The 20,170-nt window shown below is 34.7% G+C and overlaps 2 protein-coding genes across 2 annotated transcripts; one reads left to right on the top strand and one right to left on the bottom strand.

Moving 5' to 3' along the window:
• Positions 1–6,374: 6,374 nt before the first annotated feature.
• On the top strand, positions 6,375–13,419 carry LOC128214689 (probable ATP-dependent RNA helicase DDX46). The gene is made up of 9 exons (XM_052921310.1): positions 6,375–6,490; positions 8,480–8,698; positions 9,284–9,377; positions 10,171–10,401; positions 10,923–10,979; positions 11,634–11,753; positions 12,333–12,401; positions 12,703–12,799; positions 13,397–13,419. The coding sequence occupies exons 1-9, from the start codon at positions 6,474–6,476 to the stop codon at positions 13,417–13,419; spliced, it is 927 nt and encodes a 308-aa protein (XP_052777270.1). The 5' UTR covers positions 6,375–6,473.
• A 1,103-nt stretch (positions 13,420–14,522) lies between these two features.
• Positions 14,523–18,943, bottom strand: LOC128218617 (uncharacterized). Its single transcript, XM_052926327.1, has 5 exons — positions 18,728–18,943; positions 16,105–16,225; positions 15,561–15,601; positions 15,226–15,380; positions 14,523–14,886 (listed from the first exon to the last, which is right to left on the bottom strand). The coding sequence occupies exons 1-5, from the start codon at positions 18,810–18,812 to the stop codon at positions 14,854–14,856; spliced, it is 435 nt and encodes a 144-aa protein (XP_052782287.1). The 5' UTR covers positions 18,813–18,943; the 3' UTR covers positions 14,523–14,853.
• Between the last annotated feature and the right edge of the window lie 1,227 nt (positions 18,944–20,170).

The following is a 20,170-nucleotide window of genomic DNA, read 5'->3' as shown; positions in this document are numbered from 1 at the left end:
CCGAGAGACTAAAATTGAAATCAAATACAAATATAAATCATCATGCTCCTATATTTTCTTTTTTCAGTGAGTCAGTCAAGCTACTGCAAATATAGTTCTTTTTTAAATTAAGGATGGCTTAACAGGCTTTTAAATGGGTGAATGATTGACAAACTGTAAATGAAGAGGCATTCCTATATTGCCCTTCCCAGATTGTGGCGGGGGAATAAAACAAGGCCATTGGTTGAACCAATGTGACCTTGATCTTGACTCGGGCTTTGCATATCAAATTGGTCAACAAAGACAGACAGGCAGACGGACGAAGCGGTGACTATATGCTACCAGATTTTTTCAGGGAGCATTACAAGTATACTAATCAAAATATGAAGTTAAAATGATACTTCCCCAATTCCAAAGTCGAGGGAACTGCCAAGATGATGCTACACACTGAGTCCTACAATAATGCTCGCAGGTTGCTGGATGCCATATACAGGATACACACCAAGAGAAGCCATCAGTCCCACCTGTTTAAACAGAAATAATACCAATAGTATAGAATATGCAATTATTTACCAAATATCGTGCAATTATTCAAAACCGATTTTGAATTTATTTATAACAGATTAATTAGGCAATTATTTCATATAGTGCAGTTATTTATTACAGATTATTCAATTATTTATCATTTTGTGAAAACAGTTTAAGCAAAATGTTTGTTTATACCTGATATTTTCCTTAGAATTTCCATAATAATTTTCAAAAGATCAAGGTAAACAAGAGCTGTCACAGTATGTGACGATTGCCCCTGAATGTGACATTGACCTATAAACAAGGTCAGTACATGAAAAGTTAAAGATCAAACAAAAACATATGGCAAGTTATTTTAAATTGCCTCTGAACATAAAAAAATACCACCCATACTTGACAACCTACATTCTTATGTCCTTATATTCAGCATTCCATTGTGAATAAACACTAAGTGTATCTTTCACCTTAGGGAAAGGGACATGGGTTTTGCACGTGACACGTCATCTTGGTATGTCGAACACATGTGGCAAGTTATTTTAAAATCTGTCCATACAAGAAAAAGTTACAGCACGGACCTAACAACCAATACTCTGTATCCTTATATGCAGCACTCCATTGTGAATAAACACCTAAGTGTGACCTTGACCTTAGAGGTAGGGACAAGGGTCTTGCACGCGACATGTCGTCTTGGTATGCCGAACACATGTGGCTAGTTATTTTAAAATCTGTCCATACAAGAAAAAGTTACACCCGGACACGACAACCAATACTCTGTATCCTTATATGCACCATTCCATTGTGAATAAACACCTAAGTGTGACCTTGACCTTAGAGGTAGGGACACGGGTCTTGCACGCGACACGTCGTCTTGGTATGCCGAACACATGTGGCTAGTTATTTTAAAATCTGTCCATACAAGGAAAAGTTACAGCCCGGACACGACAATCTATACTCTATGTCATTATATGCACCATTCCATTGTGAACAAACACCTAAGTGTGACCTTGACCTTACAGGTAGGGACATAGTTCTTGCACGCGACACGTCGTCTTGGTATGTCGAACACATGTGGCAAGTTATTTTAAAATCTGTCCATACAAGAAAAAGTTACACCCTGACACGACAACCAATACTCTTTATCCTTATATGCAGCATTCCATTGTGAATAAACACTAAGTGTATCTTTCACCTTAGAGTAAGGGACATGGGTCTTGCACGTGACACGTCATCTTGGTATGTCGAACACATGTGGCAAGTTATTTTAAAATCTGTCCATACAAGAGAAAGTTACAGCCCGGACACGACAACCTATACTCTATGTACTTATATGCAGCATTCCATTGTGAATAAACACTTAGTGTGACCTTGACCTTAGAGGTAGGGACACTGTTCTTGCACACAACACGTTGTCTTGGTATGTTGAACACATGTGGCAAGTTATTTTAAAATCTGTCCATACAAGGGAAAGTTACAGCCGAGACACAACAACCTATACTCTATGTCCTTATATGCAGCATTCCATTGTGAATAAACACCTAAGTGTGACCTTGACCTAAGAGGAAGGGACACGGGTCTTGCACCTGACACGTCGTCTTGGTATGCCAAACACATGTGGCAAGTTATTTTAAAATCTGTCCATACAAGAAAAAGTTACACCCGGACACGACAACCAATACTCTCACCATTCCATTGTGAATAAACACTAAGTGTGACCTTGACCTAAGAGGTAGGGACACGGTTTTTGCACACGACACGTCGTCTTGGTATGCCAAACACATGTGGCAAGTTATTTTAAAATCTGTCCATACAAGGGAAAGTTACAGCCCGGACACGACAACCTATACTCTATGTCCTTATATGCAGCATTCCATTGTGAATAAACACCTAAGTGTGACCTTGACCTAAGAGGTAGGAAGACGGTTCTTGCACGCGACACGTCGTCTTGGTATGCCAAACACATGTGGCAAGTTATTTTAAAATCTATCCATACAAGGGAAAGTTACAGCCCGGACACAAGTTATTGAGCCGGACACACGGACGGACGGACAGACGGACGGTGCGATTTTAATATGCCCACCTTCGGGGGCATAAAAAAGTTGGTTGGATATTTTAATAATAAACTGGGGACAGGTATACAATGTCAGTACAATGGAAATTGTTATCTCATCTATTATTAACAATCTTGAAAAAATACAGTTTGCGTTTATACAGGAAACGCCTGAGGATGATAATAATGTTATATATTGAGGCAAGTATCAATCAGAAACATTAATCTGACTAAGTGCTGATTGCAATCTCCATAAAATCATATAGCTTCAAAGCAAATCTTTACTGTTATAATGCACCAGTCAATTGTAACACACCCCCCCTCCCCTGCCCCCAGGTCCGGGAGTATACCGGGGATAGCTGGCCGTGTTTTTACTCTCCAGGTGGCTCCGCAGTGCCGGGTGAATGCGGTGGTTTTGTCTTCGTGCCAAAAACAGCAGGGAATGGGCCTTACCTAGGTTCCCTGGGGTGCAGGGGCATTTTGCATGGAATTTTACCAGCATTTCGTCCCCGAAGGACGAGGATTTTGCCCGGGCTTGGCTGGACCGAAAGTCAAAGTCCCCGCTATTCCCAGGCCCTGGGGGGGCGTGGTAATTATTGCCTGGTGCATAAATAATAGTTAACATTAACTGGAATTATTCTCTCAAAATAGGTCTTTATTTATGCATGAGATACAGGCTTTGCTACAAATATGGTGCCCTTAAATTGCGATTACAAATCATTTTCATTCATCAGAGGTATAATAATGATAAATCTAAAGCATAGCATGGGGGGGGGACGTCATGCTAGTTTTCTGCAATTGTGGGTTATAGCCCCACACCTGGTGCACTTTGCCTCCCAGGATTATGTTACTGGTGCTACAACATGTAGGAGTAAATATGCAGGAGTGCATGGATCAGAATAAAAGGTAAACAGGGGAAAGAGTTTAATGTGTGTCAGAACCACAAGCACCACACTTGACAGACTTTTCCCCGGTTTATTTCATTGTGTAACGTGCGACGTGAAAGACGCAACAGATCCCTTCAGAGAAAATCATGCTGGACCCTGAAGGGGTACGCTGGTCTTTATATACAGTAAATTCTCAATTCACACAGAGCCCGAGTTTTACTTATTTGCATAAATTGCCAACCAAGTAAATATAGGTACTATGAACATACTTCAGTCTATAATGAAATGTTATACTATGAAGCACATCTGCCGCCTACAGCGGACTGTAACATTATTTTGAACGCACATCCGTCGCCTACAGCAAAACGTTGTAACATTTGTTCATGTCAAACCAAACTCAAACTCTTGCCTTTTACCTGTACACAGCTTTAATTAAAATATATATAAAACCACGGCATCTTTATGGGACTAAAACTGTATGACAGGGTGAGGGAGGTGGGGGGGGGGGAATTCAACATAACTCGACCTTAAGCGAGCCAAAGGCAAAGATAACACCTTCTTAAAATTATTTAGAAAAGATAAAATGTGGATCCGTCGTGGATCGCGTGGAAACAGAATAAAACCTACACTTTCGTAGCCACGGTTGTTTTGAATATCGAGGGACTAGCAGGAGCTGGTCACATGGTATCATCGCACGAGACTTCAAAACTACGGGAAATAACTATTGTGAGTGTTTTTAATAAAGTCAAGGTCAAAGAAGGTCAAATTATACTAATTGTTGAAACGATTATTTTCGCAATATTTTACGCAGTAACCTCCCCTATTAGCTAATCAGGGGCGTTGCTTCTTATGTACTATGAAGGACGAGGCCTTCACTGTCTGTCTGAAATGTAATCCGTACATTTGTTTCTTTAGTTAGATCGCCACACATGTACAGGAGAAACCGTATGTTGATGTATGTTATTTTGGATAGTAAATATTTGGGTAGCATTTTTTTAAGCATACTTTTGAAATACATGTCACCATTTTAAAAAGCAATGCCGCTGATATTAAGATTGACTGTACTTTTGAAAGGGTATATTTTAAATCCCTTTCTTTATCTCATCGTAGCTATTTCCATAGATTAAGCGATGATTTATATCATACACAAATTATGCATTTATGCTAAATAAATATCAGTGTCATTGTTTATATCGTCGGTGTTGTCGAGTAAACCCTGGCTCTGTTGAGCAAATATATAATTTACTGTCACCATTTAATTTGCAGGTTTTATAAACCTTTAATATACTATTATATTGAACGGAAATTGTGTGTCTAGTTTTAGTAACACCCACCATGACCTCCTCATATGAGCATGCTATAAGGGGCGTGCTATAAGCCATGTTTCACCACTACACAATATTTATAACTAAAGGTATTGAGAGGATAATGTTTTTTTCTTTTAAATTTAGTTACAGAGACGTAATTGACGTTGACATTGCGCCCCCCCCCCCCCCGCCCAATGTAACCGGCGTGTCCTCGTGGAGCGAAAGTCGCGAAGAGATCATTTCTTTAAAAACATATCCCACAATAACGAGAATCCAGTTTGATTTTTTTCTTTTCTTTTTGCATTATTATATTATCAACAGCTTCCAAAACACAGACCTCACTGTCAACAAGAAATCCCGGAACAAGCACGCTAGATCGGCGAGGCCCAAAATATATCCTGTTTCTCGCGAGGTAAATTGATATGTATATATGTGATGTAAATCATTGTCGAACATCAACAAAATGTTTGATTTAAGGTCAGTCACAAGGATTTTGTCCTCTACTACAATCATAGCTGTGATGTTAGCATCGTTTTTATCAAATTCAACACTTCCTATACCCGTCGCATTCAAACTTGCACTTCCCTTACTCATCATAAAAAGTTCTAAACACAATACAGTTCTCAATATATTAACTTCCAATTGACGTATAATCACACAGCTTCTCAAAATTGCACCAGGTGAAGTGCACAAACCTGCACGTTCATGGTATATTTCATGATAACATTCGAGTTGCCAAGATATACACAAGATGATTCAGCATACTTTATGAAGCAGACATTTTAACGGTTAAATCCTGACCGATACATATTAGCATATATCAATATATTTTAAATATATAGAGGATATTTGTTTATTTCAGTGTAAGATCGTATTTTTTTCACGAGTGTCATAGAAAAACACATTTTCACGAGTGGCGATCGAACTCGTAAAAAATATAGAGTTTATCTATAATCACGAGTACGATCTTACACTGAAATTAACAAATTTTCTCCGTTTCTTTTATGCTTATTTTCCGAGTTTTATAGAATTTTAATTTATTTTCTTAATTGGCCTCTTTTTTACATTCTTTCAAATCTTGACCCAAACTACAGCAACTCCCTAGACATGATAACATGGTTAAACACATGGCCAGATTATCGGCCAATTAGGGGTTAATGTGTAGCTGAAATTGACTCTCGTGTAGAAATGAAAAGTGGAAAAATTGGCTGGTATTTCATGGCATGCGTGGCTCTCCCAAAAGAGATAGAAGTATTAGCCATCGTTGTTTGCTTGTAAGTAAATGAAGTCCGATTCTTATATATTTGCTTGGTTAGTAAATAGATTCAATAGAGACTGGTTTAACATATATATAGATATATATATATATATACATTAACTTGTATATTCGTATACTGTATAAATTGACGTCACTGTCATTAATTACTACTTAATATCGAATATCATAAAGTTGGTTAAACTATAATTTTTAAAAAGTTTACTGTTGGTTTGATAATAACTAATTCAAAAAGACAAATAAGTCAATGAACATATTAGTACACATTACATAAGTTTACTAAACAGAGCTTGTAATGTGTTTGGTTGTGTTTGTGTTTCGTTGGCTCTTTCCTTTGAACGCTTATTTATCAAAAATCAAGCGTCTAGTGGACACGCATTTGATGAAAAACGTTCAACAGATAAATATGATTTCATTTGAAAACAACTTGTAATTTACACAATTTCTAAATGGCAAAAGAAGGAAGGTAAAGGATTATCCTCAAAAAGCTTTTACAAAAATATATACCTGTCGTTATTTTGTCATTGATTACATTAGCCTGCTAAGCGACCTGTATATTTCTACATTGTGACATGTCATGTTTTTGTTTCCATCTCTGTTTAATGTCAACTCCTCTTCCGAGTGTTACTGGCATGAATGGTGCGTGCCGGCTTGTAAGTAAAAAAATAAACACTGATGTAGCAAATCAACATCAGAAAAGTGAGAACTGGGGTGTAATAAAACAAACAATTTAAGTAACATGATAAAAAGTGATTGGTGAACTGGTAAAGAGGGTGAACTGGTAAAGAGATAAAAACATTGCTCGCTTATCTAATGCTTAATGGTTGCCACAGCCACCTTAAATGTGTCAGGGGTGAGGATAGTGACAATATGATTCGACAAACTGTTCAATTTTGCAAGTGCTGTTATATATTCAAATTTAAAATTGATTCACCTTACAATACACTCAACTAGTTGAACCCTCTTTCCTTGCTCTCTCCAAGTGATAAACCCAGTGTTTAAAGGTTTCCTCTTAGTCTGAGTGTAAAACTGTTTCCCTGTAACCCCCCATTTTGCTTGTTCACCCCAGAGTGTAATATGGACAGCTAGTAGCGTTAGGCATTGTTGAAATAATTTACTTAATAACCTAGCTGACCTGTGACTGGACACTTTTGATGAAGTGTTACAGTTGAGATAAGCAAGAAATAATTTATTTGTTTTTATATTTTTCCGAAAAGTCTTTAAATAGTTACATAGCCTTTTTCAGGTGTACTTAAAACATAAAAAGATAAATTCAGTCAAGAAGACTCAAGATATAATCAAACAAGTAAACAGAGCTAAAATCTTTCTAGAAATGCATCGGCAAATACAAATGCATTCTTTTGGTAAGCTAACCTCATCAAAAAAGATAATGTTTTATAGTTTATCAAATACTTTCTTGGAGGTGGATCTGTTAAAATGGCAGAGATTGAACAATAACAGCAATCTACTGTACCCTTCATAATCAATTGGTATTTTTTTATTCAAACAATTTCATTGTAACTAAGTTTGTTTTCAAGTTTTCGGAGCATTTGGGAGAGTTATACCCTCCAAAAAATGCTGTGATGGTAATTCTTGGGTCAACTGACCAACTGCCGAGGGCCAAAAATTCAAACTTTGCAGAACGTGGACAGTCAATACATTCATTGTTTTGGTAACTAAAGCGACAACTTTAGTGAAAAGGAAAAAGGGTCTTACTTGTAGACTACTGTAGTGTTAGTCTTGCAGGCAATTTTAATTTCATTTAATTCTAACATTCATTTTAAGATATATCAGCTTGTAGAACAGGGCATGTTAAGTTTTGCACCTTTTTATGATTTGGACATAAACAAATTTCCTCTGAGGGGGCTCTTTTAAATAAAATGCTTTCTTTTTTTAACTTAAATTAATGTGATTGTCAAATTGCCATTTTATTGCTTTAAACTTACAGGTAAATAATGAAATAGAATATTCAAAATATAATTTATTTCAAACTGTATTGCAATATATTTATACCTTAAAATATATAGATTTACTTGATATTTATATATGTATACATTTTTTTCTTTAATTAAAGCTTTTTCTAGTAACTGTAAAAATAATGATATTTGTTGTTTACTTTTTTTTCTTCAAAATTTATATAATTATAGAGGGGTTTTTTGAGCCTGTATTTACTTCTAGAAAAATGAAGGGTTTTTTTGTGTCATTTTTGGTTCAGTTGTGCATTACGTAAGATGGTTAAAACACCTGTACTGGTAACACATATGTCCTATATATGTAATGAAATAAATGAAAATTATATATATAAATGCCATATGACTCTAAATGTACACAACTAAAGGGCATAGGCACCAATCCCCAATTACTGGGAAAAATCCTTGGGTATTCAATGTATACACAAAGCATTCTAAAAAAAAATATCGCCATTAATTTACTTTAAAAATATATTTCATTTCAGATCATACAGAAGGCGATCCCGCAGCAGATCAAGATCTAAGTCTAGGGATAGAAAAAGAAAGCGTTCACGGTCGAAAGAACGAAAACGCTCCAGATCTAGGGACAAAAAAAGGTCAAGGTCAAGAGAAAGAAAAAGGTCAAGGGAGAGAAAGAGGTCACGTTCTAGAGATAGAAAAAGGTCACGTTCTAGAGATAGGAGGAGAAAAGATGATAAGAGAAGGTTTGTTAAATTCTATAGAATACCATCAATAAATTGTTAGGTCCATCTTTGTATTAATTACAAGTTATTATTAATACAAGAATAGATTAAACAAGTTATTTACAACGTAATATACAATAAGACCATCTCAGTCTTGAGACATTTTTTTTAAAATCAATTTAAGAAACAAAAAGATGAGTAACTTATTTGATTGGTGTGGGTAAATACAGAATATCATACATTTAGAGACATCTTACTTTGGCTTTTGAACTTGCTTATAAGCTCTCTGTAATCTATAAAAATATTTATATGAAGACATTTTTTCAGTCACATTAGTTAAAGAATTTTTTTGTAAACAAAATCCAAAGCACAACCATCATTACAATTTTTAAACTTACATTATCTGTAGACTGGCTTAAAACTCTTGCAATGACTCCTTTACATGTACGGTACCGTAATATAAATTACAAAATTAGGATTTTACTTTGATATGATTATAATTATTATAATGTTATGGATACTTTACAAATTACAATGGTACATGTAGTTTATAGCCTTTATTATACTGTTTAACAGTTGACCGAAGCTTAGCTTTTCTTTATGCAGGAAAAGGTCACGGTCAAAAGACAGGTCAAAGAGTAAATCTCCCAGCAAGTATGGTGAGGGAGCTATCAGAGTCAAGGATGAACCACTAGACAAGGTCAGTGTATACAATCATTTATTATATGAATTCCGGTGTTTTATAGAGATTTATCAGTGAAATTAAATTGATATTTCACAGTTTCAAACAGTTAAAATATCAATTTGATATTTATCACTGTTTAGAAATTTAAGCCCACTCTCGGTTCCAAATCGAGTGTCAGCACACACAGAAATTTAACACCGTTTTTTCACTAAAAAAGTGTAATTCAATTCCTTTTAATTTCAAGTTTAGACATATATATCTTAAAAAGAAAAGAAAACCTGTTTGCTTCAGTGTAAAATAGCAATATATTTCACCTCATGAACACAAAAGTGAATATTTCACTCGTGGCTGCGCCATTCGTGAAATATAAATTTTGATACTAACTTTGTGATACATGTTAAGATCTTACACTGAAAACCCCCCACAAATATTCTCTTTGTAATGTACAAGCGTTTGAACCTTTTGAGCCTCCTTGTTTTGTCAATGAAGAGACAATCTGTTACATTTATTTATGGCTTCAATAACTCAGATAGTGGCTGCAGTAACTATTGTATGATGATATACAGTAGAAACCTGCTGGCTCGATATCCCAGAGACCGGCCAAAATCGGGAATATCGAGCCAAGCGGAAAGCTTACATGGAGTAATGATATATCGGTCCTTAACATCAAGTTCCAGCCAATGAGGATATTGAGTCAAGCAATATCCAGCCAACAGGTTTCGAGTGTAGTTACCATGTACAGTGATTTCACTACATAATAGCAACAGATTTATAATGTAAATTATGATTTATAAAATCATTTTCTCAGGAGGAGGAACAGAAAAGACTTGAGATGGAGATGCAAAAGAGACGCGAACGAATCGAGAAATGGCGGGATGAACGAAAGAAGAAGCAAGAGCTCATACCGATAAATATCGCTATACCGAGCAAGATATGGAGCCTTGAGGATGAGGATGACGACGATGAGGAGGGGGACACCGATGGAGAGAAGATGGAAGAGGAGGAAGATGAGGTTGATCCTCTTGACGCTTACATGCAGGTAGGAAGGTCACGATAAATTTGCTGTAGTTTATAGAACATGTACTTTATGAGGGTGAATCGAAAATTATATCCCTATCACAGAGACTACATTTTTATTTCAGTATTCTAATGGGTGTGAAATTTTAAGCCCGCTATAAAGGCATTCTTTAAAGTAATTTGATTTCAAAGTATAACTGTACAGAGTGAGAATCAAAGTGGAGCATGTCACCCATGTCAAATAGAGATACTGATTTTGATAGTAGTTTCCTGTGACTTGGAGTTTACATGAACATAAATGGCCATGTGTGGGTGTTAACATATTGTATTGATTTTAACAGGGTTTAACATTGGAAGCATTATTCTTTAGAAGTACTAGTTAAAAGAGCATATTTGTCACAAACTGCATGTATTGACCTTCTTCATGTTTGTACCTTGATAAGGAGGAACCATTTTCATACCTATACATGTATGTGTGCTATTTCAAAAGAATGAATGTATGAAAATGACTGTATGTATATGTATATATATATGTTATTTCAGTCGGTCACTGAAGAAATCAAGAAGCCTGATCTCACAAATGCAGGAGAGGCAAATAATGTAAGTCATAGATTTGAGCAAACTGTTCTGGTTTCATTGTTAAAGGTGCAGGGCTTTGAGTTAGATTATATTGTAACATCTGAAAAGTTGTAATTCTGTTATTGATATCCATCTCTATGTTACATTTTTTATCAGTGTTGAAATGTTTTCTTTTGTATATTATTCATTAAAAGTGTACTTATCACTAAGTAAGAGGTTTTATAAATGCCCAATCCACATGTACAATGTTTGAATTAAATAGGCTCTTTAAAGCTAGTCTATTCAATGCATTCCTACATGTACCAGGCATGTACTTTTTATGATGTGTTAACTCGAATACCGTAATTTTTACTTCGGAATAGCGATTATTTCGGACTACCGATTTTCGGATTCAAGATTAAAAATTTAGTTAAACAAAGAAGGAGTAAAATCGGGACCGAAAAATCATTTCGATAATAGCGATTATTTTGGATAAACGGTGTTCGGAATAGCGGTGTTCAACTGTACATGCATTATTTCACAGCTAATTATTAACCAATTTACATGTATAATGACATAAGCTCTCTACATCTAGTCTATTAGATGCATTCCTGTATATTTTTAAGAAATGTAAATTCAAATACATTCATAATTTCACAGCTTATCATTAAACATTCCAATGCCTTTTTTTGACAGCAGAGTACTAATAGTGCTGGTAAGGGGAAATTGACCATTATCACAGCGGTGGCGAAGAAGAAAGAGGACCCCACCATACAGAAGGGCGAGCTCATGGACAATAACACAGACCTTATGGAGGTACTGTATAGTGCTGTTGTTTATAAGGTTTTCTCTTATTTTATTTAAAAATCCGAGGTATTATCATAGCCTGGGTTTTGTTGACATGGACATGGGCTTCGCTAAGAAAACACCTAAGACATTGGCTATAACTAGAAAATGGTTCAGGCAATCATATGAAACTTGTTATATACATGTTGTGAGAGACCATACACACATGTATAGCAGTGCCCATTACTCTTTTATGTGGCTTTAATGATTGCCTTGTATTGCCCCTTTTATGATTGAGAAAAAAAAAGAGACCAGCATTGGAGTTCACTTGCGCTCCCCTGTAAATAATCAGTATTGTGATAACATGGGCATCTTGGTGTTGTGCTCATTGTTGTAATACGAAAACTGTAATGTTGGTCATAACTTATGAACAGTTAAAGTTACATATGACATATACTTATTTTGACAATGTGCATATGTGTACCATGTCCCATTACCCTGGCTAATAGTTGAGTGTTTTTAGATTAAAAGTGAAGAACAATAAAAAGCCTCTATGTTCAACAGGTCATTATATACTGGTTATACAATAATACATTTCTGTGTTTTCAGTATTCGTCAGAAGAAGAGGAGGAGGACCTTGATTCCGCCATGGCAAACATGAATAAACAGAAGAAAAAGGTAACCCACAACTTATGCACGTGCATGAAAGTGAAGTTGCTTATTTATATTAACACAGGTAAATTGACTCTTATAAACTGTTAGGTTTTTAAGTAAGTGAAATAATGTCAATGTCTTTATTTTTATTTCATGTAAAACTGGCAATGAGAACAACTTTATAAAATCGTTTAAATGCCTTACTGCTTCGTTTCAAGGTTTGTTAAAAGTATTTAAAATCTTCATTTTAACATGACATTTAAACACATTACTCGTGAATGGCTGTGGGTCTTGTGCTTATTTTGACTAATGTGTCTAATTTCAGGATGTAGTGATCACAGACCACAGTAAGGTGTACTACGCACCATTCCGGAAAAACTTCTACGTGGAAATCCCGGAACTCGCTAAACTAACACCAGAAGGTAGGGTTTCTAATTTTAACCGTCCAATATTACTACATATGGTCACATAATCCAATTTTAATGATGTTATATATAACATTTACCAGGTATGCCAAATAAGACCCTAATGTAATACATTATAATTATTACACATGTTATCTGGTGGTTAATAAATACATGTTATCATAATGTCAAGGATATTTTACTCAGAGCGGTCACACTTTGAGCACTCAGCACTGGTTGGACATAACTTTAAATATAAATTAAAGAACTTTTCCAAAATAAATAAAATTGCAAGTTTGAAAAAGGTGGGAGTTAAACTCTGAAAAAGCCTGAAATTAGGTTGGCGCTGGCTGATTTTTCACGGACATATTTAGTTCCAAAATGGTTATCAGTACGGAAAGGTTTTTTGTAAATGATCTACCGGAACTTAAATGGCTACCAAGGTCGTCAATCATGCAGTCATTGCAAGAGCGATAGTTGTAGTTTATATTTGATTGCAAATGCCTATATTCATTTTGTGAGTTATTTTTCAAGTCACCTTTACATCAATTTTCATGGTATGAGATATGACAAAGTATTTTAATAGATAATTATTCCTTTGCAATTTTTCCAAAGGAAAAGTGGATAACCTCGGTTAATACATTTGGGTATGTTATTTGGCGGGCAGGTGGCGGTGACCATTGGCGCTTGTGTCCAGACTTTAACGTAGCCAGGTTTATGATATTTTGAAATAACTTACCAATTATGTTGAACAAGAATACTGCGGTTTGGAGTTCTTTCATTTATTAAATAATTTATAGCATTGCATTTGCTTGATCTCAAATAGCATTTTTGCTAAAAGCGAAACAAATATTTTAATTATTATATCGCTCGCTCGCTTAATTACTTTTAGGGAAAAATCAGATAAAAAAATTATCAATGTGGTGAAGCCTAAGGATAAAATACAATTAAACTATCATTGTATTACTAGGCAAGAAAGAAAAAAAACGTGGTTATTGAACGTTTTACGCGTCTAGAAGCATCTAAACTCATAAAACCACAGCAAGTTATTGCTGGTTAGCATGTTATGTTGTGCACGTTTGATGCTACTTAGTTTGACTAAAATAATTCCTCTTTATCATGTACGAAATGACATGAAAACTTGTCGTATATAACCCTTAATAAGTGTACACCCTTCTCCTGAAACTTCATTGGAATGTTTGACACCATTGGTAGTTGTTTCCATGATATCGTTTGGAGATTTCTCTTAGTTGATGACTTAGTACAATATTACACAGATTTGGTGTGGATCAAGGACGTCATAGTGAAAGGGCTAAATTTTGGAGCGAAACTTCGGACATTTGACCCCCTTTCTCACCTACCGAAACATATGAGGTGTACATGTAGTCAGAGGATTTGGGTCCCGTTACGAAATCTGTCATTGCATTTTTCGTCTACATGCATGTGATTATTTTTTTTCTGCGATATCGACATAAAGCAAGTATCTTGGACAATTAAAGATTGTCTGAAATCTGTCCCTTCGTTTATATTTCATGTATATATTCTTCATTATTCTCTGATCACAGATAACAGATACAAGATAAAACACAATGTTTTAAACGATGTGCTGCTGGTTTTACGCGTACATTAAGAATATATGTTTTTGTAACTGCATTCCTCAAACCTACATAGCACAATAAAATATGCAGTGCATTTTACTTTTGTAGTTAATAAAAAAGAAAAGCAACATTTTTTTCACTTGAATACATTGGTTTTATATATGGCTCTGAATAAAAATACATGAAATTTGTTTTATATATCAATCACTTTTTCACTGGAACGAAGTCTATGTCTGTTTAACCGTCAACATGTATTATGATGTTGATAACGAATTACAGTACATGCAATAGTATACGTACTAAGAAATGTTGAACAATTCGGATTTACATAAAATAATATCATACAATATATGACTTGCAAACTTGAATTTACAATATAAGAAATAATTATTTTCCGTGTCTGTCCTGTTTTACTTTCGTCTGATCACAGTTGCTGCCATCACCATTGGAAACACTGTCTTTCTGTGTTAAGACTCAATCAGATAGTGATCCGCCACGAACGTTTTGCTGAAATAAAAGTTGTGCTTAAAATGAAGTTTCAAATCATGCCCGAGTTAAGTTCAGTTACGTCTGCATACAACTTTGCTCAGTCTTAGCAGGTTTTTTTGCGAATAAATATACCATTTAATGTAAAAAAATAAAGCAAGATGTTAATTAAATCCAAATCGATGTAGAGTAAGTGATGTAATACGCATTGCTTAAACTTAAAAATTTCAATGTCCTTTACATCAAGTTCGAGACGACGAGGACATCGAGCCAAGCGATATCGAGCGAACGGGTTTCGAAGGAAAATCAATTGCAGTGGAACTGTTTTCCTTACATAAATATCATATAATTGTTTCTTACGTATGTGATGTTGTCGTTTACATGTTCAGAGACGTTTGAATAGTCAGTTGTTTGTTCCATCGTGTGAACATCTGTTCCTTGAAGAGCCTCATACCTAAGATCATTGAGCTCAACCTCACGCAAATTAGCATCCACTGTGTCATAATCTTTTCGGGCTAAAGCATTGAAACATATGTGATTACGTGCAAAGAACTTTTATAAACATACCATTTTAAACAAGCGAAACTTCGTTTTTATAATTGCCGCTTGTGCCAAAGACAAAGCTAGTAGGTTGAAAAAGACAGTTATAAGATGCAAATTAATCGAAACGATACAAATTTATTGAATAACTTTACCGTCATGAAGTGAATTATTGCGTTCCGTGTTCGACCTTCCCCTGAAATACATCATCGGTCGATTATTTACGCCTTAATATATTCCCAGAAACAAAACCTCGGTACATTGATATAAAAACTGTTATTCTACACTTTGTATATATCCAACCTTTTCATTAGTCGAACAGCTGTAAGGTGCCAACCAACGGAGAGTTATATACTCTGTAAAAAATGTTGTTTGTGTTAACAAACTCGTGTGTGTAACAGGACGCTTTGACAAGATAAGCTACTGGAAATATAATGAATGTCATTGTCGTTATTTTGGTAGCAAAACATTGTGTCGATGTATTTGTACAAATAAACTGAAATTAAACGAGATATAAACTTCATATTCAGTCAAAAGCTATACATTGTATTGTTTTTATCTTCAGATATGCATGAAAGCCGGTATAATCCAATATTAAGTTCACCTATCATTTTTTTATCATTTTCTATCCATGCTGTCTTTTTCTTTTCTTTATTAATGACGTAATAAATGTATGTGTTTTTCACAATTGTTACGAACCTTTTACGAAACCAAAGCATAGCAATTATTGCAAGGATTATAAGCCCCACAACGCCTCCACCGAGACCCCCTCCAAGTGCTTCTGTCATTGTGGTCTGTTTTTCACTTCTATTTCCAACGTCTGCAGAAAAAAGATAGAAGTATACACCTATCTCCGTTGACACTAATCAACCTACCATATCCGAAATCAAATGAAAAGCTGTTATCAAACAAGCAAAATCCATATATTATATCCCTCGCCAAGTCATCCATTGTCGAAAAACCTAGAATTGAATACGAATCCAATTTAAGCAGTTTTCGGCAAAATTTTATGATATTTAAAAAATATCTGTTAATATGAAATGGAAACGTTTTTGTGAATTCACATTCATTGATGTAGCATTGCTTCATAAAATATATTCAGTAGATACATTTTTATTGCATTTCAATATAATAATTTAGTTTAACAAATTGTCTTTTAAACACTTCATACCACATATTATAGTTGCAAACTATCAGTATCATACAACTTCATTATTTCTGTTTTATTTTTTGATGTTAGTTACATTGAAATGACACCTCTCATTTTTGTCAAACCAGAATAAAAGCTATGTTATTGCCTATTGTTTTTTTCAACCCAGTTATATATTAAGGTTTGGACGTGGTTTCTTTCAACGACATGTTCAATACTTACATAATGTGTTAGATATTTCAGATGTACATAAGAGACAAAAGAAAGCTAATTCTCGATTTCTTTTCGATTTTATCAATGTGTTTTAATTAGTGTATTATGCAAGGGTAACACTTCAATGGTTGTATGGGCAAACACTAGGAAATTATCGGGTGCAAAAACGTTTTAAATAGTTTTGCAATTCAAAAACAACATATTTTACCCGAACAGCCGTTGGATTGATTGCATGCTTCACAATGTGATCCACACGCAGTGCACTGATGTCCCCAATATCCATTTTTACAAGATATACATTCGCCGCTTCTTTTGTTACATGTTGAACAGTGTTGTTCACAGGGATGTTCACACTTGTTCCCCCAATATCCAAGAACACATGACAAACAATTACCATTCGACCTTTCACATTTAGATTCGCTACAACGTGACACGCAACTGTTTTCGCATGCACTTCCCCAATATCCGTCAAAACAAGATTGGCAACCGGTTGAGTCACATAAAGAACAATGGGTTCCACATGGATAACAAAAAGTATTGTTCACGTAGTGTCCAGGTTTACAGGACAGGCAATAACCATCCCATATAATACACGATGTACAGTTTTGCGCACATTATATCACATATACTTCCCCAGTATCCGTCATGACATGATGTACAACGTCTTGGGCCACAAACTGCACAGTGTTTACCACATGTGGTACATTTGCCACGATGAAAGTAGTATCCCGATTCACAGGACAGACAATAACCAACCAATTTACTACACGAAACACAGTTTTGCGCACAGTTTTTATCACATGAACTTCCCCAGTATCCGTCATAACACAATGTACACTCTCTTCGGCCACATACTACACAGTGCGTACCACAAGTGGTACATTTGCCATAAGAAAGGTAGTGTCCAGGTTTACATGACAGACAATAACCATTAGATTTCAGACACAAAGTACACTTTTGCGCACATTTCTTATCACATGTGTTTCCCCAGTAGCCTTCATAAACGAGTTACAGCCGTATGAAGCGCAAGATTGGCATTGTGGTCCACAGTTATAACAACTTAAGTTTCTCACATAGTATCCGGATATACATTTTGAACAGAAATTGCTATGATTTTGATGACATCTTAGGCAATTCTGAGCAGTACACTCCTGTGTACAGACAACTGTAACAAACAACAACAAAACTAATGTATTCGTATGCAATTGTATTCAAATGGAATTCTTGATGATAATTAATATTGTTTTTCGGAAGGTGTATATCTTTTAAAAAATGGAATGAACATTAATTTATAGGTTTGAACCAATTACAATGAATTTAATGCCGAAATTTGGTCCATGTCATGTTTCCTTTATAACAGACACGATTGCAAAGTTTGATGTGCAACGATTTAACGTACATTAGGTCAGTTTAGACTTACAAAATCAAATATCTTTATCTGCTGGATAATTTATTTATTTGACGCTAAATATCATAATTCAAAGATATAATGCACTTGATCTCTTGAGGAATTGATACATATAGCGGATTTTTTAGATATGGGCCGGGATTCTCATACTGCATATGTTCGGATTTTGTTATTATTATGTTTGACGTCTGCTGATGTTATTTATTTGATTTCGATAGACAAATAATAGCTTATACAAATATAAGTTAAAACATATGTATTGTTCTAAATTGTAGTTTAAAACAGTGTCCTTAAAATTCGAATTTTGTTTTAAACCTCGTCTATACAAGTTTATTTATTCATTATGTTTTTGTTTTATTGTATTTTCTCGAGATATAATGATTGTAAATGTTAAAGGCAATGTAATATATTGGGATATTTAGCATTTTGGTTTTTGAACCTTGATATACATTTACAAAGATATGCAATATAACAGCAATTTCTTTATGTATTTTTTAAAATATTAAAATATTTATGAGATCCTTTATTTTATCTGACAACAAAAAACTTACCTCGCACAAGTATGAACAGAACAGCAAACAAGTACATTTGGCTTGTGGGCATCTTCGTCATAAGTATCCAGTTTTCAAAACTCATGATTAATTGTTGCTAAATATTCATAGACCTTTTATTGCTTGATATTTAATCCCTTCAGAGAGAAGTATCATTCTTATTCCACGTATGAATAAACACTGTTTACACAAAGCTTGCACGCCAAGTATAGAATGTAAAAGTATTAGATATGCTTTGGGACACGTTATGTAATATATAAACCTGGATGTGTAGTAAACTCAGGACTATATATGTACTGAAGCAAAACATTATTGTATAAATAGATAATGACCATGAACTAAAATTGAATTGATCCAAAACGTACGAATTATTACCTAAAAACACGATGTTGGAGCCACTTTCAAACTATTATAATATCAGATTGTAATTTGGAACCAATGCGAACTTTTCGAACAATTGATATTTAATGTCTGCTGATTGTTTAACTGGATGTACATACAAGAAGACAAGTGCTGTGGTTAAAGTATTCATATGAATTTCATGATAAGTGTTAAGCTTAATTAAGAGTGTGTAAGTGCGTTCAATATAAATAAGTCAATGAGGATATAATCCCACATAACACACTCTTAAACAATATTAACACTCGATACAAAATAATTCAATACAAGACTTTTAGTTACAACAACAGGAAATGAATGTATTATACATGTTGAATAACAGGGTTAGAACAACTAGAATAATAAAACTACTCAGGCCTGAACTTATACCTAAATTAAAAGTATATTTAATAGTTCACGTATGCATTTTAGAATAAAGCTACATTCTACATATTAATATTTTTAACCCTACATTATGAATATGCTCAGGTTCGATAGAACCTTATATTATTTTATTATGTATTTCATATTCGATACTTTCTTAAAGTGTTCAAATTAACGTTTTCTTACTGCAGTGCTATTGTTTCAGTCAGAATTTTGCAAAATATAAGAAATGACTACCATTTGAAACGTCTTTTAAGATTTTTCTTTCGGTGTATTACTCATTGCACAGGCCTATTCCTTTTCAAAAATCATAGTCAATTGATCTGTAGTTACCTCCCTATCAATCTTAATAGAAGATATGTCACCAAACACATTACGGTGGTATTCTTAAATACTGTCAATATCAATATCTAAAATGCACTTGCCCATCTTTGCATCCTCATGATGCATGTCTAACCCTTACGTGAGCGAGTCGTAACGCGTCTCTTTTGGTGATGTGGCCAGCCTAGCTTAAAGATAAAAACTCTAATAATTTATGTCAAATGTTTACGTTCCGGATAGAAAAATCCGACCCGAGGGCGCCTGCGTTGCCAGGTAAAAGGCTTATCTGACTTAAATGCCATATATGTTTTTCTAGCATTTCTTAAATAACATTTTGTATCAAAACTTCTACATAGAAAA

Source organism: Mya arenaria, chromosome 2 (assembly GCF_026914265.1).
Source record: "Mya arenaria isolate MELC-2E11 chromosome 2, ASM2691426v1".
Taxonomy (NCBI): Eukaryota; Metazoa; Mollusca; class Bivalvia; order Myida; family Myidae; genus Mya; species Mya arenaria.
This window is presented reverse-complemented; position numbering and strand designations above follow the sequence as displayed.

Excerpts from the sequence above, each read along its gene's own strand:
- LOC128218617 (XM_052926327.1), bottom strand. The coding sequence starts at position 18,812 with ATGAGTTTTGAAAACTGGATACTTATGACGAAGATGCCCACAAGCCAA. Across the intron at positions 15,602-16,104 it reads ATGCTTTGGTTTCGTAAAAG|GGGAAGGTCGAACACGGAAC; the intron begins GTTCGTAACAAT and ends GATGTATTTCAG. Across the intron at positions 15,381-15,560 it reads CAATAATTCACTTCATGACG|CCCGAAAAGATTATGACACA; the intron begins GTAAAGTTATTC and ends TCAATGCTTTAG.
- LOC128214689 (XM_052921310.1), top strand. Across the intron at positions 8,699-9,283 it reads AGAAAAGATGATAAGAGAAG|GAAAAGGTCACGGTCAAAAG; the intron begins GTTTGTTAAATT and ends TTCTTTATGCAG. Across the intron at positions 10,402-10,922 it reads CTCTTGACGCTTACATGCAG|TCGGTCACTGAAGAAATCAA; the intron begins GTAGGAAGGTCA and ends ATGTTATTTCAG.